The sequence below is a fragment of the Crotalus tigris genome, unplaced genomic scaffold, assembly GCF_016545835.1.
Source record: "Crotalus tigris isolate CLP2741 ecotype Arizona unplaced genomic scaffold, ASM1654583v1 scf7180000024427.8105951120:4207309, whole genome shotgun sequence".
Lineage (NCBI taxonomy): Eukaryota > Metazoa > Chordata > Lepidosauria > Squamata > Viperidae > Crotalus > Crotalus tigris.
This window is the reverse complement of record NW_024100595.1, coordinates 2379048-2406075: the sequence shown is the minus strand read 5'-3', so window position 1 is coordinate 2406075 and position 27028 is coordinate 2379048. Positions and strand designations below refer to the sequence as shown.

Sequence of the window (27028 nt, the reverse complement as noted above, 5' to 3'; positions counted from 1 at the left end):
AAAACAACAACAATAGTCTATATGATTATTCCCCGTGTAATTAATAACTCTGCCCCTTTGCCATATTAACAAATATAATCCAGGGCAACTTTTACTGATACTTTGGGACTGCGGGCAGTACCTGAAGGAATTGCATGTTGAACAGCTCTACCTTAAAAACAGTGGAAGGAAGGGAAAAAAGGTTTTGATTCTTTCCCCAAAGCACTGCTGATTCTGCCAGTTTCTGCCTCCCCCAAACAGCAGCTCTACTTTTATATTATAACTGTGCTCTGTGAATACTTTCAGGACCACAAGGGTGTTTGCATTAAAACACTATAGAGAGGATTCTGTATCTAGCTCCATTTATGCTTTTCAGAGACTGCAAAAATTAAAAAAAGTTTCCAAGAGAGCAGCAGTTTCCCCATCCAAGAATTTCACCTTGTACTCCACCCGCTCTCTCGTTTGTTCTCTGCTGTCCTGGGAGAAGGTGAGCACCTGTGTCCTCCCCTCCCTTTTTCCTCCTCTAACACACACACAGCAAGGAATCGAGAAGCACCAGTTTGGAGTTTAATTAACCAGCCAGGGGGAAGAAAAGGACATTGGACAAGTGTGTTGCACCATCCCATTAATTACAGGAGGAGAAGGAAAGGGGTCGGGAAATTGGGCAGGAGCGAATACAGGTATAGAAAAGAGCAGTACAGTAAAAACAAGGGGGAACAAAAGAGGGCGGGGGGGGGAGGAGAGAGAAGTCACTTTTAAAATCACAATCTCAAACCTTTTATAAATGTACAAAAACCTTTTCCCCATCTGCCTAGGGGAGAATATATAAATATTTACACTGCCTCATGGGGAAGGTACCCCAAGATTCAAGCCCTCCCCCTTCCCCTGAAAGCAGCCTTCCCATCAGTCCACTGAGGATAAAGAACACACCAAGTCTGTTTTTAGCCCAGCAGGGACGCTGGAAGCAGGACAGAAATCCCGATGTCTTCAGAGGCCGGAAGAGGAGGCCTTTGCAGAAATCGGGAACGAGGACCGAGGGCACTCTGGCACCTGCATTCCTGACCTCTTCCACCCAAATGCACCCCGTTACTCAACTCCCAAGGTCGAAGTCCTTCTGGGCGACGACAGCAGCACATCCCTAACTCGGGCTATAGTGACCCAAAAGCCATTTCCTCTCCCCGCTAATTTAAGACGGGCGTCCTGGAGGCTGCTTGGTAAAAAGGTGTTCACGTTCCAGAGCGCCATTATCTGGAGTCCCGGTCCTTGTAGGAGGCCGCCAGTTCTCGGATGTCGGGGGCTCGTCGAGGAGAGCAGGGCCGCGCATTGGAAGCAGGGATGAGAGGCGGTGGGGCGCTCAGCAGTCCCACAGCTGCCACAGCGGCCGAGGGGGTGGCTTTCGCCAGCAGTCCGTTTTGATGGCGGGGGTAAGCCATGAGGCTGGGGTGCGGCGGGGGAGCCAAACCATACAACCGGGCTCTTTCGTAGTCCTCGGCGGCAGCGGCGGCGGCGGCAGCAGGCGATGGGGTCTCCAGGTAGCGGGGCAGGCGCTGTAGTGGGTGCAGCTCCAGGCCCCGGTGGTGGTAGGGCTCTCGCCAGGCGTCAAGGGCAGCATAGGAGGCAGCTGAGGGCGGGGCGGCCACCAAGTAGGGAGAGACGCTTCCTCCAGTCCCGGCTTGGGGTCTCTCAAACACGGCCAGCGTCCCAAGGGGGTGGGAGACATGCAAGGTACTGTGATAGGAAGCACCCGTGCGCAGAGCTCCCTCAAAGCCTGGCAACTCTGGCTCTTCCTTGACCTTCACTTCTTTCTTGAGAGGCAACTCTGGGTAAGGGGAGCGGGAGGTATGCCCTGAACTTGCCGGGCTGCCGTAGCGATGTTCTCGTTCTGCTTGTACGTGGGGTCGGCTTGGAGGCTCCTCGTGGATCAGCGATGGGTTCTTTGAGGTGGGAGTAGCTGGAGAGGAGCGCAGCGAATGGCGGGAGAAGAAGCCAGAATCTCTGGATCACAGAGAGACATAAAATGGAAGGGTCAAGACTTCCTGTGGGATCTGGCCCTCAATCATTGACTAGTAGTCACCCATTGCATCAGCTGCTTGGTCCCACTGTGGACCTGAATAATTGAAAGACCTTCTCCACCCTTTCAGAAAAGTCATCTATATCCCCCCCCCCCTTTTTTGCCATACGTATCCCTGAAAAAAGTGCTAAGTGTTCAGCGATTCCCAACCCAACAGCAGTAGGCAGCTTGAGAGGGCTGGTGGACACGTGGAAGTGAAGAGACCATAGTGTTGGCAGCCCTTACAAAATGGCTGAAGCGGAGAGGTTTGCCGGTTTACAAAATGGCTGCTCGGGTGAATGTGACCATCGCCATCCACCTCTAATCCCTCAGGATGCTTCTTACTGATTCAGTTTCTTTTTCTTTCTTTCTTTTGGAATACTCTTCACATTTAGCTGAGATGGCCTGTGATTTTTTTTTCTTTCTGAGAAAGGAGCCCAGAAGGATTTTTGTGGGCTTGTACGGCATGGTAGCTTCCCATTGTATAAGGCACTCTCAGAAACCTGTTTCTAAATGGCAGCATGTAATTTTTTATGTGTAGGTACCTATAATTACCCATCTCTGCAATGGTGGATGGGACACTTCTACATAGTAAGTCTCTGCCATTAAGCCGTGTCCTCCTTTTCCCCTTTATCCCTTACCTGTCCTTCTCATCCTTGATCACCGGCCCTTCAGACTTCTCACTCTCCTTCTCAAGTTGGCTGCTTCCACGCTCAGTCCCGTCACTGCCACCACCTTTGGGCCAGGCTGGGGCCGTAGGGAAGGAAGGAGGTGTACGGTGTAAGCGATTCCATGCCTCATGTGGACTAGGGAAGGCAGGAGCTCCAGGGCTGTCCTTCTGCCCAAAGACTGCACTTGAATCTGGGAAGGAGAAAAGAAAGATCAGACGGCCACACTACGTGCAGTGTTGCCCCTACAGCCCAGATCGATGACAAACAATATGGAAGGAACTGAATTATCTCATTAAAAGATTCATAGTTATCACACTAGCGCACAGAGCAATCCACACTCAGAGAAGCACATAGTGTGGTCTTATTAAATCAGTCTGCTTCTAAATGCTGGTGGAAGGATTCATTAAAAGGAGGAAGGGGGAGAATGCTCACTCACAAAAGAATTGTCAACACATTGGGAGTTATTATACAACAGAGAAAAACCTCTAGCCCAGGGATGGCGAACCTTTTAGAGCAGTGTTTCTCAACCTTGACAATTTTAAGGCATGTGGACTTCAACTCCCAGAATTCCACAGCCAGCAATGCTGGCTGTGAATTCTGGGAGTTGAAGTCCACATGCCTTAAAATTGTCAAGGTTGAGAAACACTGCTCTAGAGACTGAATGCCCCAAAACCGCCCCTGCCTCCCCACCCACCTCTCTCTGCGTCCCGCCCACTCCGCCCCCGCAAGGCCACCCACTGCCTCAGCGGCCCAGCAGCACCGTGGAAGCCATGCCCTCTCCCCCGTGCCCCGCAGCATCATCTGCGCATGACGGGGCACGAGGGCGGAGTCTTGTCTATGCTGCCTGGCTGCCATGTCCTTGGCTGTGCTGCTCTGTGTGGGCCACGCTCGGGGGCGACTCTCCTCCAGGGAGGCTGCTGGTAAGAAGAGGGCCGCGGGGGGAAGCGGGGCTGGGGCAACAGTACGCGTGCCCACAGAGAGGGCTCTGAGTGCCGCCTCCGGCACGCGTGCCATAGGTTCGCCACCATTGCTCTAGCCTAAGTTTCTCTCTTACATGTTTGATAAAGGCAGAGAGCTATCTGACTTTCCTGCCTATCTCTGCCTTTTCTAAAGGATAGAGATTTGCAACAGAAAAATTCAAAGCCTTACATAAACCTTGCAAAAATTATCAGATGGGCAGGAGAAGAAGAGGGAGATAAATCATGGAATTCTATGAACTGAGCAAACAAATCCAAAACCAGCGGTGAAGGGAAAGAGTAAAACAAGTAAAAAGTTAAAACTTCTGAAACTTTTTCCTCTTGGTAGTGTGCTGTGGAGGAGACAATTATTAGCTCTGGGTTACTTGGGAGCTATTAACAGAAAGGTGTTTAGTGTGTGATGCTTCATTATGCACTTGTTTGACTGGTAAAAAAAAAAAAACTGTTTAACCTGTACCCTTCTCAGTCTTCCATGTGGCCTTAGAAATCAACTGCCAAATTCCAAGATTCAACAATAGCCGACTAGGAAATCACCAAGATATGATTTCCTAGTGCAGTGGTGGCGAACCTATGGCACGGGTGCCAGAGGTGGCATTCAGAGCCCTCTCTGTGGGCACATGTGCCATTGCCCCAGCTTTGCCTCTCCCCACGACCCCTTCCTCACCAGCAACCCCTTTGGAGGAAGGTCACCCCCGAGCATGGCCCACGCGGAGCAGCACAGCCAGGGACATGGCAGCCAGGCAGCGTAGACAAGACTCTGCCCTCACGCCCCATCATGCAGGTGGGGTGCGGGCAGAGGGCGTGTCCGCCATGGTGCTGCTGGTTGCCTGGGCGATCTGCGGTGGGCCCTGGAGGGGGCGAGTGGCCCTGTGGGCAGGCGGGGTGGGGCCGGGGCAGGGGATGGAGCGGGGGTAGGGCCAGTTTTTGGGCACTCGGTCTCTAAAAGGTTTGCCATCACTGTCCTAGTGCTTGATAGAAAGAAAGGAAAATGAAGGATGCTATAATCTCAAAAAGAGATTTAACCTAAATCTTCAGGACTTAGAGGTGTTCATACAGCATGATTGACCTAGGCCAGGGCTTTTCAACCTTTTCAGAGATTGTACCACTTTTAGGGCATGACAATACTCGAGTACCACCAGTGCTTAGCAAGGGGTCAAAAACTTGATGACCTCCCCCCCCCCAAAAAAAAAGGGATTTGGGGTTTTACCGATTAGATCGATTTATTGTTATAGAAATGGCTAGTTTATACTATTATGGAAAAGTAAAAAGTTGCGGTTCAGTATTAATGCTTCCTTCTACTGCAAGAGAGGTAGTCGGAAGTCAGGGCCTTTTCTTTTTCCCTTCTCCCCCTGACTTTTCTTTCCCTTTTTCCTCCCCACTGTGTCCTACTATTTGCTTTTGTACTTTTGCATTTTATACTGTAATAAAATGTTATAAACCGTAAAAAAAAAAAAATAATAAAAAGGAAAAAAAGCACTGGTTTTAATTTCTTCGGTGGCGGTTCCTTTGCTGAATCCCTTTCCCTTTGCAATGACGAACGTATCACGAATGTATCCATGTTTATTAATATGCACCACTACCTTGTAATCAGGTGTCTGGTCGGCCCATCTTCCTCTCCCCCTTTCCTCCCCTTCCTCCCTGCCTGCTGGGCTCTCCTTCCACGGCCTCTACGCCCTCTCTTTCCCCCCCCGTCTTGTTTTTTCCTCCCCTGCCAAAACCTCTTCCTTTTATCTCCTCTCCTCTCTCCCCCCTCCTCCTCCTCTTCTCTTCCGTGTGTGAGTGCCGATCAACATGTAGCCACCCACGCCAAACCTGGGGCCTCTGCCTTGCCCCGGCAGCTCCAGCTGACTCTCTCACCCCCAAGGCCCTTCTGCTGCTCTTGGTGATAGCAGAGACTACTGGAAGCGCCGATCCTGGGCTCTCAGTAGAGTCCCTGCAACACCCCAGCTCCAGCTGACTCTCCGCCTGAAGACTGCATGCGGCTGCCGGCCACCCCCGAGGCCTCCGGAAGCGCCATCATCTGGAGCCATGCGCACCAATCCTGGGCCCTCAGCAGAGCTCCGGTAACACCGCAGCTCCAGCTGACTCTCCCCCAGGCCTATGCGGTGCTGCCGCCACTTCAGCTCATTCGCTCCACTACCCTTGTCTAGGTCGTGTACCGCCTGCCAGGCACCAAAGTACCATCCCTGGTACATGTGCCACTGGTTGAAAAGCCCTGGCCTAAATAACCCTGCGGCTGGAGAGTCCTGTTCTACTGAGCTGCAGTGTCTGCCAGTCATCCTGGCTGCCATTTTTCAAGTCATCCTTCGCTTGCAGAGACTAGGAAGCTTTCGCTGCCCCTTTAATATTTTTTTTAACTGCAGCTGAAACAATCATAGTACTATGATGTGAGTCAGTGTTACTGTGGATGGAGTCAAGGACTCTTTCTCTTATTTCTGTCCCAGTTTTCACACACAGCCATTGTAGAACAGGGAAAGATGACAACAGAGCTTATAGCTCTCTTAAGAGTTCACCAGAACCTCAGTGGTTGGAATGAACATCTAATGTTCAAGTAAGTAGTGGGGGAATTCGTAGTCTTTGGTTGCTTCCCCCACATACACATACACCCTCCCTTTTAAAATGCTAGTATCAAAATAAGGCCCATTCTTTGCCTAGCCGTTTTGATAACCCACCGAAAACTGCCTTCAATACTTGTGCCCCTTCTCTTAAAAATACTCACTGAAGGATGGGTTGCCCAGACCGCCAAATGCCCCGTTGGAGAGTGCGCCCAGAGAGGCAAAGCTAGGAGGCCTGCCAAAAGGATCTGGAAAAGAAGTCAGTGGAGGAGTCAGCAATCATACGGGAGCTAGTGGTTCCTGTTCTCTTGGCTGCGTTACTCTGGGACATCCGGTCTTACCAATGTGGGGGCTGGGGTTGAGGAAAGAGCCATGGGGAGTGGTGCCAGGACCAAAGGAGGGGGAATTGCCTGGATGGACGACACCTGCAAGAAAGAGGAAGTGAGCACAGGATAATAGATTAAAATAAAAAGAAGGGGGGGGGAGAGAACGATGAGTATATTTCACATCAAAAGAATGACGACTCCCAAAACAAAAATATTTCCAGGGTAAAATGTAATTTAGCCACAACATGTTTTCAAGTGCCTTGATTAGTTTTCTCTCATAACCCCTGTATTAAGGTAAGGCCTCCCTGTTCAGATTTCCAGACAGAAAACTGAGGAAAGCATAAAGGCTAACATTATGGGTCTTATTATCAAAACACCCAAGTGCCCAGCAGGTAGGCAAGGCCGCCCTTGGAATACTGCATCCAGTTTTGATCACAATGTAAAAATGATGTTGAGACTCTACAAAGAGTGCAGAGAAGAGCAACAAACATGATTAGGGGACTGGAGGCTAAAACATATAAGGAACGGCTGCTGGAATTGGGTCTGTCTAGCATCTAATGACAAGAAAGACGAGGGGGGGACATGATAGCAGTGTTCCAATATCTCAGGGGCTGCCACAAAGAAGAGGGAGTCAAGCTATTCTCCAAGGCGCCTGAAGGGAGGACAAGCAATGGGTGGAAACTAATCAAAGAGAGAAGCAACCTAGAATTAGAAGGAGAAACGTCTTGACAGTTAGAACAATTAATCAGTGGAACAACCTGCCTACAGAACAGGGGTGTCAAACTGCTGGCCCACGGGCTGGTTTCATCATACCGGAGCCGCGCCCACCCCATTGCCGGCAACGGCGAAAAAGCTCCGATACATTGCGCGACGTCACGTGACGTCGCGCGTTTGACATGTCTGCTCCAGAAGTTGTGAATGCTCCAACACTGGAAGTTTTAAAGAAGAGATTAGATAGCCATTTGTCTGAAATGCTTTAGGGCAGGGGTGTCAAACTCAATTTCATTGAGGGCCGCATCTGCATTGCGGTTGCCCTCGGGGGGGGGGGGCAGGTGGGTGCGGCCAGGGTGGGTGTGGCCTACTGGGTGAGCGTGGATGGAGTGGGTGTGGCCTACTGGGTGGGCATGGCCAGCTCTACATAGTTCGCATCAAGGGTGCCTGTGGGGGCCTGGTAAGGAGTGGGACAGATCTGAGGGTCTCTGGCAGAAGCGGGTGGGACCGGGGCCAGCGCCAAGGCATGGTGCATTTCTTCATTCCTCACAAAGGGTGACACCTCCTCAGCATGCATCCAGGGGGTGGGGCCGACATGGCAGGGGCTGGTTCCTCGCTATTTCCAGACGGCCTTGTGGAGCTAAGACTGAATGCGTTTCAGCATAGATGGCAACCACAAAATTGTACATTGGCTCCCGGCCGGCCTGGGCCAGGGCCAAGGCAGCGGGGGCTGTTCCCTCACTGTTTCCAGGATGGCTTTGCGGGCTACATGAAACCACTTTGCGGGCAACATCCAGCCCCCAGGCCTTGTGTTTGACATGTCTGCTTTAGGGTTTGCTGCCTGAGCAGGGGGTTGGACTAGATGACCTCCAAGGTCCCTTCCACCACCATCATCATCATCATTATTATTATATTACTGAATGGCACAATTAGTTGTAGTGGCAAACATTGGGCAGGGTGAGCTTTAAGAAGTCTCCGTTATTTAATCGTCAGGGAAAAGCCTTCCAGTATTTGCAAAAAGCACACTGACCAGCGGCTGTGAAGAGGGTGGCGGGGCGTGCCAGCTCCTGGCTGTGGGGCAGACTGCCGAAGGCTCCGGTCTCAGGCAAGCCAGTGAGGAGGTCATTCCGGAAATCCAACTTATGGGGATCCCCCTGCATCAGCTGTGAGAAGACAGAAGAGCAAGAAGCCCTGGTAAGCGGCAAGTCACGCACAGGGTTCAATCCAGCTGGCCTCACGCTAGACTTTGGCAGAGACCTCGCCTATTCTGCCTCACAACGCTCTCGCGATTCTGCTCTCCAACCTCTAACCCAGCACCACGAGCCCCAATTTGGATCCAGCACGGGAGACGTTGGAAGAGCAAGGTTTCCTCTCCGGTTGGCTGCAGGGACCTCCTGTGCCACACCCCAACACTGTACACAGCAGGTGGAGGGGAAAGGTGGCCCAGGCTCACCCTACCTTTATTTTCTCCTGGTGCCGCAGGATCATATATGCCACACGGACGTGCATGGCGCACCACTTCCCCGGCTTCTGCGAGAGAAGGGGGAACCATCAGCTCTGCACATTATGTCCCTGAGGGCCAGGCACATGTTGCCCTATACCCTGACTTCTTCGCTCTCCCCACTCACGGGGTGTATCTCCCCCTCCCACCACTTCTAGTCCTTTCACCTCACGTTATCCACCCTTTTGCAGTGGGGTCAAAGAGCGTCCCAATGTTACTCACTCTCAACGTCGGCCTGAAAGGATCGGTGATCTGCAAGGAGACAGAAAAAAAAAACACATGGGGGGGGGGTGGGTGGGCAATCCTCTTCCCGCTGTCCCTGCCCATTCTCCCGAACAGAGGGTAAACTCACCTGGCTGCCTTTCTGGGACATGCTGGGTGGGACAGCACCCAGCCGGGAAGGCAGGTCAGGATTAGTGCTCTGAGGAACCAAAGAAGCAAAACGGATCCTTAAGTATAAGCACAATTGGTTGATTAGCATTCCCTAGCATAGACCGTCTTGAAATCGTCCCCCTCCAGCTGCGGAGTTCAGGAACGATGAGCTCAAGCTTTCAGCTTCTTCCACTGGAATATTCTAGTTTCACATGCAGTTGCCAAGGAACTGCAATTCCTTTTCTTCACTACCAAATTATTGGCAGACACGAAATGGCACCGCTCTGTGAAGCCATATGCAACCCCACAGCTTTTTGCAAAACGTTGAGTTCTCTCTTAAAGTTCACGGCTGAACGGGCACATCAAGCACTTGCCCTCTCGTGCTCAGACGCATTGATCTGCATTCTTTTTTTTTTTTTGATTGCCGCGATTCCCTCATCTATCCCGCCAAACTCGCCACGTGCAGAAAACTCAAGCATCACAGTCCTTGATCCCGTTTCCCCCCCTCTCCACTACAACATGCAAAAGGCCTCTTATCACCAGAAAATAAGCAGAAAAGCCGGAAGCTCTGAATTCTAAAGCTTTCCCTCCACTCAAACTTCCGCAAAGACCCCGTTTTGTCCACTGCGCCTGGAGGGTTCACCTTAGGTTGGAATGCCCCCTGCAGGGAGCCAAAATTCACAGCAGGAGGCAGGACCGGGGAGATCCCCGACACGGTTGGGGGGTAGGCAGGATAAAACTGGAAGAAGAAGAGAAAGCAATGGAAGCGCCACCCAGAGAACTGAGGCAGGAGAGGGTTCTGCTCCTTGCTCAGGATGCAGTTTGGTAAATTTCATCGGGGTCCCTTTAAAAGGCCAGCCCCTCCTCCAAAATGAATGCACTTACATTATGTCTCAGAAGCCCATCCATTTTCCCAGGGTACTTCTCATACTGCAGGAAAAGAAAAGAAATCAGAACAGACCTGTTTAAATGGGTCAGGCAGGTCCCAGGAGAAGGGAGGAAAGAAAGAGAATTGTCAGGCCCCAAAACCAGGAAGGACACATGGTGATTTTCCCAAGCAAAGTTCTTTATTGTTCTGTGCCTATAGACAGAATCTTGCCAAACTAAAGCCTTCTATTCTTTACATCAAGCATGCATTCTGAGAACTATTAGGGAGGGGCTGTCTTCACCCCCTTTCTCTCACACAAAATATCTGGACTGAGCTGCCTCTTATTCCTCTGGGATGCGCCCCTCCCTCCTGGAACGCCATCTCACTACACTGCCTCTCAAAAATCCTTTTAAACTAACCTCTGAATTCTGATAGACCAGGGGTAGGCAACCTTGGCTCTTTTATGACTCGTGGACTTCAACTCCCAGAATTCCTGAGCCAGCCATGATGAGGGGAAAGGGAGAGGTTTCCAAGCTGAGCTATGCTGGCTCAGGAATTCTGGGAGTTGAAGTCCACGAGTCATAAAAGAGCCAAGGTTGCTTACCTCTGTGATAGACCAAGTTAATCCTACTAGATGCTGTTAAGACCCATGAGCCGTGAAGCCTTGCCTGCCACCTCAGTTCAGTCTGTACTGCACTTACCATGGCTGGGCTGGGTGTGGGCACCATGCTTGACGGGAAAGGAGTGAAGTGCTGGTGGGTGTGCTGGTGGGTGTGCTGGTGCTGGTGGTTGTGTTGGTGGAACTGGAAAGCCAGAGGGCGGATGGCAGCAGCTCCCATGTCGGCCCCGCCTTGCGTCGTGAGGAATCGGGAACTCAAGTCCTGGCGGATTAATTCTTGTTCTGAGGAGACAGAAGAACAACCCGTAATTGCCAACTTGTCAGGAGAAAAGGAACCAATGCTGAAAAAAAGAGAGAAAAGATTTGACTCGCCCCCTCCCCACAACTCTCCACCTCTCCATGTACAGGAAGTCCTTGACTTATGACCGGTCGCTTAATGATCAAGTTATGACAGACCACCCCAGAGCGACTTAAGAACCATTTTCAAAATTATATGGCTGCACACTACCACCCCAGGGTTGTGTGATCACATTTTCAGCACATTTCATGTATCTATTTTCGAACATTTATATAGCTGCCTGCTCGCTCACAGCAACTCTAGGCATACAAACAGTAAAAATACAAAATAGAAAATAAAATAAAAATAAAAGAGATAGAAATAACGAAGAACCCACCCCGGCAACAGCACACAATAAAATAAGCCACTTGATGGGGTCAATTGCACTCTGGGTTCCCTGGGCCTGCTGGCAAAACCACGTCTTCAGGGCCTTCTGAAAGACTGCCAAAGTGGGGGCCAGTCTAATCTCTGCAGGGATGATGTTCCAAAGGGAGGGAGCCACCACAGAGAAGGTCCTTCTGGGTTCCCAAACATTATTTGCCTCCCCTCTCTTTCACCCCTACAGCTGTTTGCAGTGTTCCGTGGTGACATGACCATGACATGACCATGAATTGCAATTGCTTTTTTGCCATTTTCTGGCATTCACTTCTGGTTTGTGGCAAAAATGACCACTGGGGATGGGAGGGGGAAGGTTTCACTTAACAACCCTTGTTAAAAAAAAGTCATAATTTCAAATCTAGTCACCTGATGCCAAACCTACAACTGTAATGACTTACAACAGTAATTCCAGGTTCAATCACAGTTGTTAGTTGAGGACTATTGGTATCTCTGCCCTATACAGTGGCTCCTAATTTTTCTACAAGTATCCAACTAGTCCAGATTTTGTATCTTGCCAGAGTCTTTCTCCGATGATTCATCATAATTTTCCAAAGCCAGTACAGTCCTATTAGTTTACAGCCTCCACATATCCTCTGATAACCTTATTCTTTTTAGTTTCCCTTTGAAAGTAGGTCCCCCCCCCTTCTTCTTGTTTCATGTTGCCAATTTGTATTCAAACTGTTCCTTCAAAATTAGGACTAGAAATTTAAGGAAGTTAAGCTTTCTTAAAATACTTTTATGACTACCCACTACATAGAGTCTTAAAGCCAGATTGTACAACTTCTGGTTCCTAGAGCAAATCTCAAACTTGCCACTAAATTGTAATGTTTAATGTAGTAAAAGAGTGCAATTATTAAATCGAAATGAAACATTTATCTTAACTATCTTTAAATTTGACTGTCATTAAAGTGATATCAAAACAAAGTTAAGTTTTTGTCCCAGTCCTGTCACGCTTATTTCATGAATTCATTCTCCAGCATGCAATTCAAAGACCAAATGTACTTCTGGGTCCTCAAAGAGCTTGTACCCCACTGCTCTAAACCATATGTTACAATTCGGCTAAGAATACTTTATGACAGTAGAATATTCTACATCCCTACATGTAGTCCTCAACTTACAACCATAACTGAGCACAAAATTTCCATCACTAGGGAAGAGAGTTGTTAAGCGAGTTTTGACCCATTTTTTTTTTGGCTGTTAAGTGAATCAGCTGCAGTTGTTAAATTAGTAACACAGTTGTTAAGTGAATCTGGCTTCCCTATTGACTTTGCTTATCAGAAAGTCGCAAACGGTGATCACATGACCCCGGGACACTGCAACGGTCATAAATATGAATCAGTTGCCAAGCACCCAAATGTCGATCATATGACCATGGGGATGCTGCAGGATCGTGTAAAAAACAGTCATAAATTACTTTTTTCAGTGCTGTTCTAACTTTGAACATTCACTAAACGAACGGTTGTAAGTTGAGGACTACCTTTACAGTGTATATTTTTATGCTGGTTTTTTTTTTTTTACAAACAATTTGCATCTAAATGCATGTATGCCTGCATCCTGAAATATATATACACAACATAGGCTAAACCAGGTGTGTCCATCCAGCACCCTGCGGGCCACATGTAGCCCTGGACAGCTAGTAAGGCAGCCCCACAAAGTAGTAAACTTTTAACATTGTTATGTTATTTATGTACATTATATACTTTATATGCATGCCAAGACAATCCCTCTTCGCTCAGTGCAGCCCAGGCAAGCCAAAAGTTTGGACCCCCCGTGGGCTAAACAGTTCAATCTTGTTTTATTCCTTCTTCTCGTCAATTTAGCCCCCGCCAATCTTCCCAAAGCACTTGTCACACCCTATCGTTCCCCTCCATTGAATTCTCTCTTACCAGATATGGCAGCGGCTGCAGCTGGGTGCCCAGCAACTTGAAGCAATGGGGGTGGCGGTGGGAGGCCAGGCGAGGGGGTGAACATGCCTGGGTGGTGGTGGGAAGGGGGACGAAGGGTGGAGGAAAAGGCGTGGGGGGGCAGGGCCAGCGAGGGGGTGGAGGGCCGGTGAGGGAGTTGAGAAGAAGGGGAGCAGGGCGGGAGGATGGGCTTGGGGTGAGCTGCACCGCGGCTGCACCTGAAAAAGGGAGAAAAAATAAATATATACTTGGAGTGCCTAGGTCAGGAAGAGACAATATGGATGGAAATACAGAGACGCTCAAGAAAGCCGTTCATTGGGCTCTGAGAGACTCGGGTTTCCATCTCAGTTCAGTAATGATGAACCCAGTTGGGATGTCTTGGATTAGAAGCTTCATCCAGCATCCTATCCTTAGTAATAGCATACAGGGAACAACGGGGACAGGTCTCGTGGAATTGTTAACAGTACAAGCCAGGGCACTATCTACTCAGAATAAACTTTTTTTTTTTTTAAAGACACCTCTTTCTAAAGAAAGAAATGAGAAAAACATTGAGAGAACGAGAGAAAGTGCAGCCCAACTACAGGATGTGGTCACTTCAACTGTGGGCCAGAAAGCCCCAGTCCAGTCTTATCCTTATCATAACCTCATTGTAGGGAGCAAGCTAGGCCAGTGATGGCGAACCTTTTAGATACTGAGTGCCCAAACTGCAACCCAAAACCCACTTATGCATCAAGTGCCGGGTGGGTGTGGCCCATTGGGTGGGCATGGCCCATTGGGTAGGGGTGGCTGCGGTGGTAACGGCAGTCTGGGTGGGACTAAAAAATTCAATCCATCAGTTCCAACTTTGCAAGATCTTTTTTTTCCCTGCGAGAAGTTGAAATTGACTGATTGAACCTTTTTTTTTTTTTTTTTTTTGCACATGGCGGCGGAGGCCTAAAGCGAAAAGGTTTTATAAAACCCAGCTGAAGGCCTAGGACTGGGGCGACGGCGTGCGTGCCCACAGAGAGGGCTCTGAGTGCCGCCTCTGGCACCCGTGCCATAGGTTCCCCACCACTGAGCTAGGTTATTCTCTCCATTTTAAGTAGTTAAGTCATCTTCAATGTAGCTGTAACAATATACAAACTATCTACAGGGCTGCTATAATAAGGATATACAAAGAGCTCTCAAACGTTATAAGACATAAAGGAAGGGAGGGAAATGTCTCGAAGAGGACAGAAGCAACAGCAGTTAAAAGGAAATAAAAACTATGAAAGTGTAGAAGGAAGAAGAACAAAAGGACAGAAAACTAACACGGGGACAGAAGAAAAGCTTGAAAGAGACGAACAGGTAAAGAGAATGTGGGGGGGAAAAAAACAGAGAGACGGCATCAGGACTCACCCTCCAGTGCTGAGGTCGAGCCCTACAGAGTACGGGGCCTGTGTCTGGCTGGCAAAGGGTGGCACCTTCATGTGCAGTTGGCTCTGGGCAAGGCTGTGGGTAACTGCTCCACCCTGAGGCATTGGAGGCAGCTGGCCTTTGGGCTGGGGCGTCCCACGAACAGTGTTAGGTGTCTGAGCCCGAGTCTTGACAGGAGGTGGGGCAGGAGGACTTGGAGGCAAGGCCTGAGCCAGAATAGGGGCAGTGGCTGCCTGAGAAGGGGGTTCCTTAGGCAGGAAAGGCACGAGCAGGGAGTCCCGGTCAGCCTCATAGTTACGCTCCTGGCTCCGCTCCAGGCCAGAGACTTTAGGGATCACAGAGAGTTTGGCTTCACAGCTCCCGTTTAATGCACCAATGGGTCCCGAGGCTGCCAGAAAAAAAAATGCAAACAGAGAAAACAGGAATCAGGCTGTTGGCAAAGGCTCAACAGATTGTGTTGGATTTTAAAACTTTTGGGGGTGGATCCCCATTTCACCGGCTAGTCAAATCTGTTAGCTACAAATGCCGATGTACACAACAAGAGTACGCGATGGTAAGTAACTAAGGGGAGGGGGTAAGTATCCACTGATGTTGCATGTTTTTAAAAATTCCACGAAAATAGCAGAGGCACAATGAATCAAAACCTTCCAGGAACAGAGGTGGCAACTGTCACAAAACCGTCCAGCAACAATATCATGGTTGATACTTTGGACCCCCAGTTAGGAGCAGGGAGTCTTAGCACCTCAGTAAAATGTTCCGAGGGACACTTTTGCGGTAACCTTCAAGCAAAGTACTCCTTTAGCTATCAGCGTGGTCACACCAGGAAATACTTTGCTTTGAAGGTTCATGCAAATGCTCCTTCACGGCACTTTATGGAGGGACCAAAGAGCGGTTGCTTCTCATTGGATGGAGAACACCTCGCTTAGCGAAAGTTGGGTCTGTGCACTTGGAGAAGCCATCTCTGCAATCAAAGTCTCCAAACAAAGCACATCAGCCTCCCCGATCCTGGCTAAGTTTTTTTTGCAGAGACACAAGTGATCCTGGTCTACGAGGTTCTTTGCTTGCGTTGAAACAGTGGTGACCCGCACAGGGCTCCTTAATACTACTACTTTTATGAAAGCAAACTCTTTTGAAACCCAGAACTGCTTATTTCCCTCTTTTTGACAAAATCCCATATAAACATATTCTCTTTTTCTGTTCAGCTGTTCCTCCTAAACCAGTGTTTCTCAACCTTGACAATTTTAAGGCAATGCTGGCTGTGGAATTCTGGGAGTTGAAGTCCACATGCCTTAAAATTGTCAAGGTTGAGAAACACTGTCCTAAACCTAAGATCTGGTTGGCTCCCATCCTGATAATGTTCAGGAACCTTTTAAAATCCTAGTTTCCCTCTTAAGCTTTGGGGCAGAGTGCAGGATGAGACCCTGCTAGATGTATTTTGGGGGACTATTCATATTTTTTTTTGTCATTTTTACTTTTTAAGTGTAAGCTGCCCAAACACATAGGGAGTTGGATAACCTACGAATTGTATAAATTAATAATTACAAGCATCAGGAGACAGAGGATCTAGTATAGGCTGTGAAATGAGACAGGTTTTTTCTGATTCTGATAATGCTCATTATTATAAATCTGGTTAGAATGATGTTCTAAACTGAACAGAGAACACTTATTTTGTTTTAAACCATACAAACCCAGTTTCTTCAAACTGTCCTGAAGATAGCAACACAGGACGTTAAGCTGGCATGATAACCAGGTAGGTTGGGAATTCTAGAAGCTGCCATTCCTACCCAGGTGGGGGTACTTTTGCCAACTGTAGCTCTCTCTCACAGTAGTTTCCACCATCTAAGGCGGAGGAAGATATTCCACCCCACTTGCTAATCAATTTTTTTAAAAATCAGATGGACCGAGTACTTGGTATAGGTCAGGGATAGGCAACCTTGGCTGTTTTATGACTTGTGGACTTCAACTCCCAGAATTCCTATAGCTGGCTCAGGAATTCTGGGAGTTGAAGTCCACGAGTCATAAAAGAGCCAAGGTTGCCTACCCCGGTATAGGTAAAACAGAACCACAGTGCACCAATCTCTCCACAGAAGCAAAAATCGTGCTCATTCAAGTCACACTGAGAAATGCTGCAATGTTTTCTTTAGTGCACAGAACCACAAGCAGACCCCACCCCCACCCCCACCCCCTTGCTATTTGCCCACACCCAACCTTTGCTGGTTGAGACAGTGAATGACTGTTCGAGGTCATCAATGGAGGCCTGCAGAAAGACAAGAAATACAGGGAGCTCATTATATTCCCCAAATACATTTTTTTAAAAAAACAAAACCCTACTTCTAAATGTATTTGGAACAGGCAGAAAAGCTACCTGAGAGCTTTTCAAGGACCCAGGTACTTTTCCTTTGAAAGTAGAAGCATGATAAGTTGTTTTTTTTTCTACTGTACAAGGTAAGATGGATTCGTGAGTTATCTTTAATGTACGGTTGGACTGCTTTCCATGACAGCAGTCATGGTTAGAAATGGTCGTTAACCAAGTCAAACTACTCTTAATTCATCACAATTCTCTCTTTTGCATTTCAAAACAAATACTCAAGTGTTTTTTTTTTAACGCAGGCCATTGATCACGTTCTATAAACTTTCAGATGCTGATTAAAGCCCTTGTGTTTTTATCTTCTACAAATTTCTCAATGGCTTATGTTGCACAATTGGAATTAGATGAGAGAGACCAAGAGTTGTTTTTTTTTATTATTATTGTATATAAGTGCGTGTCCGTAGGCATACACAGATAATTGTTTCCAGACTCTTGCTCTCTCATCCATCCTAAGGTCACTAAAGCACATGGGGTGCACTTCATACCTGGTACTATCTACCACCCAACTTACAGAAAAATCAGCCACAAATCCTTCCTGAAAACATTTGCAATAGACTGCAAAAAATATGGTTATTTCTACTAACCTACATTTTCTTAAAAAAAAAAAAAAACCCACCATCTCCCTAACCAATTTGGTCAATTGCCCTACCACCCAATTATTTCTTTGACTCGAAGGTAAAAGTGCTCCACGCTGTAAAACACCGAAAATAAAGCCCTCCATTTTGTCCCCAGCTCAGCACAAAACCTCAAAATATGGAGTGTTTTGTTTGGAGCTGTGAACACAAATAAAAGCCGTTTCAAGTTTTAACAATTTTGTGCGGGCCTGGAATTTTGGTGTACTTCTGGAAAAATGTACAACAGACATGTCAAACTTGCAACATCATGTGATGTCGCACAACACATCGGAGCTTTTTCGCCATTGCTGGCATGGTTTCCTGATGACGTGTCCGGCCCACGGGCCGGCAGTTTGACACTCCTGATGTACAAGGTTGAAATATTCACACACTAAATGTTTGTGCAGAAGAAAACCATCGAAAGCAGCTTCCCATACATAAAAGCAACCTTAATATATGTTCATAAAATAGAATTTCTCGCAATATTGCCCCTAGGTCAAGGGTAGGCAACCTCGGCTCTTTTATGTCTCGTGGACTTCAACTCCCAGAATTCCTGAGCCAGCTATGCTGGCTCAGGAATTCTGGGAGTTGAAGTCTACGAGTCATAAAAGAGCCGAGGTTGCCTACCCCTGCCCTAGGTCATTTCTAGAAAAGCATGCAACTATTGCTAAGTACTGAGAACATGTCATAAACTAGGCCCAGAAATTTATAGTTGCCTACCTGCTCCTCTGGGTCGCTTTCTGTATCACACTGTCAAGGAACAATGGAGAAAAAGAAACAGATGTCAAATGGAGCAATATAATGGCAAATATCTCTCTCTGGATCTTTGCTGTTCTATACATATCTACTACAAACGATAGATTTTACGGTATGACAGCAAGCTAGGTCTTGCTGTATCCAATATAGAATATCATAAAGAGTATTAAGAGCACAAAAACATTTCTAAAAATTGTAGAATGCAGGAAGAATGATCTGCTATTACTGTACATAGAATCCAGGAAATTAGTCAGGATACCCCCAAGAGACCCTTAAATGCATTGGAATCTATTATTTTTTAAAAAAATCAAAGCATGCAAATTAGCATCATTGCAAGAATTAACCATAACTAAGGGAGTGAATGGGCAGTTTTAGCACCTCCTAGCTGTTCTATACACAATCCATTGCTTGCTCTAGTATTAAGTATGAATTAGTATTAAGAGGAGTTGATTTCTCTGCTCTTCTGGGAAAACCATTTGTAACACAATTAAAGCCTGCCTTAATCTGAGGGACAGATAGAATGCTTGGGCAATTAAAATTCAGTCTTGTGGAACCCTGTTCTGAAGGGATTGAGGAAAGAACGTTCATACACTACCCACTTACTATATATCCAGTTTCCAGGTAAGACTGGAGAGAAGGCTGAATTTGATTTTAAAAAGAGACAAAAGAAAGAGAGAAATTGATTAGACTCACAATAATGAGGTTTGAACTCCACAACATACAAGCCAGAACTCTATATACCAAGTTTTGTTTGGTTGAGAGGGTAATGAAATTAAAACTATACTGAAAATACTTCCAAAACATGTGATCTGGATTTCTAAAATAGGTCAACCTTGATTTGTCTCTGGCTGTAAACATTATACAGGTCAATAAGAGCATGTTTGGAAAATAATTGCTCCACTCTTTGCTCTATTTTGCTGGGCATATGACGACATACTGATGATTGTGCTAAGATTATTCCTGTATAAACAATTTAGCAGATTCAGTTGAAAAGAAGAAAACACTGCACTTGTGAATCTCTCAATAGTAATAACAACAAATCTTCCATGAAGAGAAACCCAACTGTCTGCTTTTGAGAAACATAATCTGAGGACCCAGCAAACATCTTCAAAAATGGCCCCCAAAACTTATGTGCTAATGTTGCTAATGTGAAAGAAGGAAATGGTTATTAAATACATGGAAAATAATTATGTTAATAAATATAATTTAAATTAAAATATTTAAAATTAAGCATCAATTAAAGTTTATTTTCTTTCTATCCACATTTGAAGAATGTATCTGCAATGCCATTCAAACAGCTAATGCAGCCTCTGGCTGAAAAATATGGACCTTATGTCTTTTATTATATAGGAGTCCACAGTTTCAGGAAGCTGTCCTTTAGATTTATTTAATTATATACTTTCTTGGTTTTGCTCTTCAATTTTCCTTTATAAAGTGAAGATATAAAACATTTTTTTAATCCTTACGTATCTCTTTCTGTTTCGTCCTTTATTTTTTTCCAAGAAAATATGAACAGGTCAGCTTTGTTCCCACTTTATTGCTGTCAGTTTTACTTCAACTATATAGTGAAAAAAGCTGGGATTTCAACTAATTTTTGGATGATAGATTCAACTAACTAGCTGTTTTGGATATGGTATTAAACAAAAAACATTCAAAGGAACAGAAAATTCAAGAGCGCTACAGGCTGAGTTGTCCTGACTGCTTTTTTTGTCTTATTTCCAAGAAAAGGTTAGTAAATTTTATGCATGTATATTAAGACAGGGGGGCACAATTATGTAAATATTACAACTGTATAATATTCCCTTCCACCAAGTCTACGGAGTTATACATGCTTCGCTGCTCATGATCCTGCATAGCACAGAATGACAGTTTCCTGTTGCCAATGTTGCACTTTTGTGCTTTCCCCCTACTGAATATTAATGCTTACATCCCTTGTGTGGCAAATTATGATAGATGAGCAAGCCACTGTTTACCCCAATGGAACATCATTTTGGGTACAAAGCTGCACTGGCTCTAGGCAAGCACTGCCAGCATGTGGTTCCCTTGCTTGGATGCAGGCGGCTACACATCGCTCCTCACCTTTAGTACTTGCAAGGTCCCTTGCTTCACCTGGACCTAATCTTTTAAATTCTATTATTTCTAAAAACAAACGGGAAGCTGCAAAACAAAGCATCCACTGCCAAAGCCCTTTTGATTTTCAAATATGCATCTGGACCCACATTGGCACTATAAGTACACTCAGAAATAATATTGAGGGATTTCCGAATATAGATTAATAAAGTCTGGGCTCATAATACACTAGATTTAACTTTGATCGAAAAGAAGGTGTGGACAATACCTGTGGATAACAAAACATACACAAAGAATTTGGAGAAAATCCCTATCAAGATCTCAAAATCAAAACTGAAATATTATGGCATAAACCAGCCATGATGGTCCTAGTAGTTATCAGCACACTGTGTGCTATATCCCCAAAATATCTTGGATGGCACTTGGAAAATCTGTAGATTGACAAGTTACCCTCTGCTTGGATTTGCACATATACTATGCTGATATGGCATCCTACGCAGAATCTGATGCGTGGGTAGGCTAATACTAGCCAAAGACTTGGCAGCTGTGGCTTAACATTGTTGTGAATAGAAAATAATAATACAAACGTGTATGTTTAACACATTTAATACTTTGGGAATTGAAATTGCTTGGCTGCTCAGAAAAGAAAATTCACCCGGTGATTTGTTACAGGCCATAACGACCACAATGGCAATGTTATGAACAAACCAGGCTCCATTCCCATGATGGCTGCTGTACCGACTGGCTTGCCACAGTCTATTATTTACTAATTATTTGCCACAGTTTATTATTTGCTCCTCGGGACCTTCCAAATATCCTGAAGTAGCGTTTCCCAAAGCTTCTTCCCACTCATCCAGCCCACTAAAAAGGGCAAAGTGGAGCCTTCAAGAAACATCCTTTCAATGCAGCGAGTGATACTGGCTCCTGCTGTCCCAGCCTGCAATTTTCCAAATGATAGTGTTGAAAAACTGAGGTGTTCTCTGGAAGCATATTTCTAGGAAAAAAATCTCTGTGAGCGTAATCCAGCCCGCATGTTTCCCCAGTTCAAACTTTATCACACATCCACCCTGCCTGCTTCGGGTTCCTCCCCTTCGCCCCACTCCCTGAGCCCAAGACCTCACCTCTTTGTGCCGTCTCTTGTTCCGTTTCCTCAGTGCTCTCTCCCCTCCACAGCCCTGGCTGTGATCCTTTTCCGAGCCTTCCTCTTCATCTTCAGGCTCAGAATTGTTTCCCTCACCCCGTTTCCTCTTCCCTGAATGTTTCAGCCGAAGCTCCAATCGCTCTGGAGTCTTCAAGGTTGCATCCTTCTGCAGGAGTGACAAGGTGGGCAGTTATAATGGCTGCAGACAATCTACCCTCTGAATAAAAGCTGTGATAGAGCAGCTGCTGCTGCTGTGGGATGTAGAAATGTGCGTTTAAATATACAAACTGGAAAACACCTTACAAAATGCGATGCAAAACTTTGGGACAAAATGGAGATATCTAGCCTGGCTACTTACTATATCAGTACTAACAGCTATTTATTTCAGATCCAGAAACAATATTTACACTTTGTTTTGCACTGCATTGCAGATACTACACAAATGAACTATCCTGACATCTGAGGGGAAAAGAAGTGGGATTCCCACTTCTGCCAATATAATTATTGGCAGAATAATATCCTAGATATTATGAAAACACTTTCATATCGAAAGCCAGTAAACAGTTGTTAAAAGGTAAGAACTAGGACACCTGGTTTAAATCAATAGGTCCACAGACTAAATTGAGGCTCACTGTTCTTTCAGTCTAACATTCTAGTAGGGTAAAAGAGAAACAAAAAGGGGGGAAAGCTTTTTTTACATTGCTCTAAACCCGTGGTGGCGAACCTATGGCACGCGTGCCACAAGTGGCATGCAGAGCCCTCTCTGTGGGCACGCGTGCCGTCATCCCAGTCCTAGGCCTTCAGCTGGGTTTTATACAACCTTTTCGCTTTAGGCCTCTGCCTCCGAGTGCAAAAAAAAAGAGGTTCAATCAATCAATTTCAACTTCTGGGGGGGGGAGGGGGGGAGATCTTGCAAAGTTGGAATTGATTGATTGAACTTTTTAGTCCCACCCAGTCTGCCGTTACCACCGCAGCCACGCCCACCCAATGGGCCACAGCCACCCAATTGGCCACACTCACCCAATGGGCCATGCCTACCCGGCACCCAATGATATATAAGTGGGTTTTGGGTTGCAGTTTGGGCACTCGGTCTCTAAAAGGTTCGCCATCACTGCTCTAAACTCTTTTTTAAAAAAGGACAGATACGTGCAAAAAATAAATAAATAAATCTGGTCAGTCATGTCCCAAATGCCACAATCAGATCTTGTAGATCAAGAAGTTAGCTTGCCAATAACTATTCAAACAGACTCATAGTACAACATAAGGCAGCACTTAATTTAAGGCTACTGATTTACAACAAATGCTGTCCTAAACCAAAATGATCAACACTGCTCGGGGAGAGGGCATCATTTTTGTGAAAGACCTCTTTGAGTTCAAGGAAAATACCTACCGTTGGAAGGATACCAGAGGAGGACAAGAGCTCTAGAAAAGATAAATCATAGAAGGGATGGTATATTTCTGGATGGCGGGGTATTGCGTTAAAGATTATTGCATACTTTTCTCTGGTATTGCTTGACTGTGTATGGTGTCGTAATGTTTCTTAGAAGTGTATTGCACTACTTCAGAGTTTGGTAAAGACACCTGCATTCACGCCCTGCTCCTCACCCAATCTTGCCTAGCCAGAAAGACTGGCGAATCCAGTCTGAAACTAGTCTACATGCTCAGCTTTGAACATTCCTGAGTAAAGCAGGAATGCTTTCGCTCTGCTTCAGCAGGTAAAACAGCTGGGCCTGACATGTGGTCCAATAGCTGCACTGCTTATTGAAATCCTCTGATTTTCCCCTCCCAAGAAATATGTAGTTTACAAGGACAGATCCCAGCCCTACCAAAATGCCTAGGGGGGTAAGCTGAAACTCACACCTAAAAATACATCTCTTCGACCAAGCATAATAAATAAGCAGTTCCTCATACCGGATCAAGGAGGAAATAAGCTGATCTGAAATCATTTAGCAGCTCACTCAGTATTTCCAGGCTTTAAGTTCATCGTACACTTTTGTGTCCTCTGGCACAGAATATACTCACTATGCAAATTCAGAAACACTAAGATACATCCTTACTGTGAGATGGGCCTTGTCAAGAAAATTAACAAGGATTTCGTATTCTTTATATAAACAAGTAAGTGGTTCTGATATCGTGCTAAGTGTACACGGTCAGCCAAGACCATTTTTACAACTTTGATTATGGAAACTTCTCTGACTGCACCTCAACTGCCTAGGTATAGCCTCATTCCATCTCACCTTAAGAATCTTACTGTTTCTCTACTTGAGCAGAATCACAGTAAATAAAAAGTATTAACCTTTGGTCACCGTAATTCAAGATGTACAAACCAAAGACTATAATGCCTTTGTTTTCTTTTTATATCTTCCCTTGATCCCCTGGGTATAAGAAAACAATTTCAAATTTCTGAATTTCACCAATCACAGCTGGAAATCCCCCTTTGCCGTGTTCTTACACACAGTTTCCACTGGCAATCTTTTTTAAGGAGTATAAATCTACCCCTACTTAGCAACAATTCAGTTTCATCTGGTATTTCTTACCAACAACTGAGGTCATCATTGTAAGTTTCCTTTAACTAGAAGATCCATGGTAACAAAATATTAAAAATTACTTGCTACTAAGAAGACCCACCCTAGCAGGCATCATTCTGCAAAATCTATTAGAGCTATTATTTATCTGCACAGCTCCACAAAAATAGATGGATTTCCAGTTTACTTCCTCTTTCTTTCCTGTATCATATTGCGGATAAGGCCCAAAGACAATTTATTATTTTAGCCTTATAATGCATTAAAGGACATGACCCTCTGTTGAAACAGGTTAGGACCACCTCACCTCAAGTGCCTCTAAACTGACAAAGCTTGCAATGGCAAAGCCATCAATGAGGTCCTCCTCCTCCTCCTCTTCCTCTTCCTCCTCGCGACTGCAAGAGGATCCAGAAACTCTCTTTCGCCGTCGGAGGGGCCGTCGCCGTCGCCGTTGCTGTTGCAGGGGGCGTCCTTTGCTAGGAGCCACAGGGGCAGGTGGAGAGGGGCCTTCACTGTCTGATGCTGAAGATGAGGAGGAGGACAAGCCCCGATGGGGAGGGTCTCCAAGACGGCTTCCTCTACGGCGTGTACAACGACTCTCACGGTCCCGCCGTGAGCAACGTCGCTGTCTCCGTGCTCGGCTACTGCTGCCTCCTCCTCCACTCCAACATGGGGTAGGAGCTGCTGTTGTTCCTTCCATTATGCTCCCTTCTGAGGTACAGAAAATAAATTGTGTTATGTCCAATGGCTGTTGCAGGCACGAGGGGGAAAAAAAGGGAGACACCCTTCACCCCTCACCAGCCAAAAGCATTGCAGCTGTCTCTGCTGGGTTTCTGCTCTTCTGTGGAAGCCACAAAGAAAAGTACCACACTCCTGAAAAAGAGGTTCTCCTTTATATTGCTTTTGGAGGAAAAAAAAGTGAATTTTGTATTCCTTTATGAGAAGTCCTTGGCTCCTATAACTTAACTGTCCACAACTTTCCTTGATTTACATTTGAAAACCCATTCAAGGTTCAAAAAGTTCCTTTTTTTCTGCTCTGGAAAGTCAAAGAAGTAACTTTTGCTCAGGTTTAATTCTCTCTTAAGGAAAATACAAACGGCAACTTCTTCTTTTTGGACTTCCTCCTAAAGGCCAGACCAAGTCAATTACAAAATAATTAAATACTTTTGAAATAAAATTCTTCAGATCGAAACCGATCCAATAACCACTTAACAGGAAATTAGCCGGTGCCAGTGAACAGAATTCTCTTTTAAGGTACAACTTCACCTTTGGGTCCAGAAGGAAAAACAAAAACAAAATAAAAAGCAAACACCAAAAAAAAAAAATTGCTTTAATCGGAATTTTACATCCCTCCAATAGTGAATCAGCATGGAGAGATGGATCCTTGGAAAGCGACAAAACTGACAATCCCTTTGAATCAACTTTTAATACTTGTCCGGTCGCTGCTTCGCCCTTGAAGCTTCTGGTTTAAGTGCCGATCTTTGTTTAAAAGAGATATATCGTTTATGTTTACGTGTTTCTAACAAGCATAATCTAGCCTTAGGGCTTCTGCCTGGAAGGGGGGCTTTTTTACATTTACCCAGAGAGGGCTAAGTGCTTCAAAGAGCCTCCCCTTTAAGACTGCAGATGCGGCTTTCCTGCCAACAATGGCAAATGGCTTCCTCTCAGACAGCATTGGCTTCCTCCCTCCCTCCCTTTGAGGACGAGGGCTCCCAGAATTATTCCAGTGGCAGCATTTCCTCCGAAGCCACGCTTTCTTTGCAAACCTTACGTGGTTTTATTGTTATCCTAATTTTATTCAGATCTCCCGGATTCCTCCTGAAAGGTATGACCTTGCCCTTTAAAAGTCCAGGCTTCAGAATCTGCTTCCTTTCATTCCATCCCCTTTAAGAACGTCCGATTAAAAGTCCGCCACACGTTTCCTGTCGAAGCGTGGCCTCGCCTTTAAGCACCTTGATTTGTTTTTCTTTCTTTCTTTTTTTTTAAGTTCTCCTCGTCAGACAGCCACTTTTTCCACCAGCGGCATTAAAGAGCCTCCAAGCGCTTCCTTCGGCTCGGCTCGCCCTCCCCTTTAAGCGTCCAGCGGAACCCCCCGGCGGCCCCTTTAAGAGCCGGCCCTCCCTCTCAGTCACAATGAGGCCTGAAGACAACTCCCCTTTAAGAGGGCCGAGTTCCCTTTAAATCCATTGACAGGAGCTGGAGGCTTGAGGGGGTTTCTTGTCCTCCGGCGGAAAGTGTCCCCTCTTCTCGCTGCCCCCCCAGGCTGTACCTTTAAGAGCGCCGGCTGTTGAGGGTAATTTCAAGTTGCCGCCGCCCGTCTCGCCCCCGCTCGGGCGCGCGACGGGGCGTCCCGCGAGCCTCTACGCCTGACGGGCAGCGAGGCCGGTTTCCTGGGCTCGCCTGGCGGCCCCCCCCAGCTGATTGGCCGAAGCGGAGCGGTAAGGATGGGGGAGGGGCGGCGGCCTGCAGGGTCAGCGGCGCGGAAGGAGAGCAGCTGCCTTGGTCGCGTTGCATCCCCTTCCCCCGCGGGTGGGGGGGGGAAGTCCCGTCACCCTTTTTCCTCGCTTCGACTCAGCTGCTGCCCCCCGACTCCCTAGCTGTCTCTGCCGGATCTCCTTCCTCTCTGCGCACGGCACGCAACTCCGCCCACAGCGTCATATCCTTCCGCCTCCCGAGTGGATGGAGGCTGCTGCAAAATCCCTCCGCCGGAAGAGAGCCGAGGGATAGTGCCTCCTATTAAACTCCATTTCGGAGCGGGCGGAGGAGGGACGTCGTTCCCTCCACGCCTCAACCCCCGCGGAGTCACTTCCGTCCTGTGCGGGGGGGTGACATCACAGCCTTACGGCGGCGAACGTAAGGCGAGGAAGTCAAGAGTTTCCTCTCCGCAATCTCGCGCACAATGACGTCATAGCCG

At 46.6% G+C, this 27028-nt stretch overlaps 1 protein-coding gene across 2 annotated transcripts; it reads right to left on the bottom strand.

The window, feature by feature from the left end:
* Window positions 1-524: 524 nt before the first annotated feature.
* On the bottom strand, window positions 525-27028 carry FBRS (fibrosin). Of its 2 annotated transcripts, XM_039330257.1 has the most exons (18): window positions 24422-27026; window positions 21573-21758; window positions 18985-19020; window positions 18346-18375; window positions 16852-16900; window positions 14626-15031; window positions 13231-13466; window positions 10712-10911; window positions 10028-10072; window positions 9786-9881; window positions 9123-9191; window positions 8993-9022; window positions 8728-8799; window positions 8300-8432; window positions 6574-6657; window positions 6397-6480; window positions 2671-2890; window positions 525-1974 (listed from the first exon to the last, which is right to left on the bottom strand). In XM_039330257.1, exons 1-18 carry the CDS (start codon window positions 24812-24814, stop codon window positions 1224-1226), a joined length of 3120 nt encoding a protein of 1039 aa, XP_039186191.1. In that variant the 5' UTR covers window positions 24815-27026; the 3' UTR covers window positions 525-1223. The 2 variants fall into 2 exon arrangements, with proteins under 2 accessions (XP_039186191.1, XP_039186192.1); XM_039330258.1 differs by lacking the exon at window positions 8728-8799 and having other exon boundaries at window positions 24422-27028.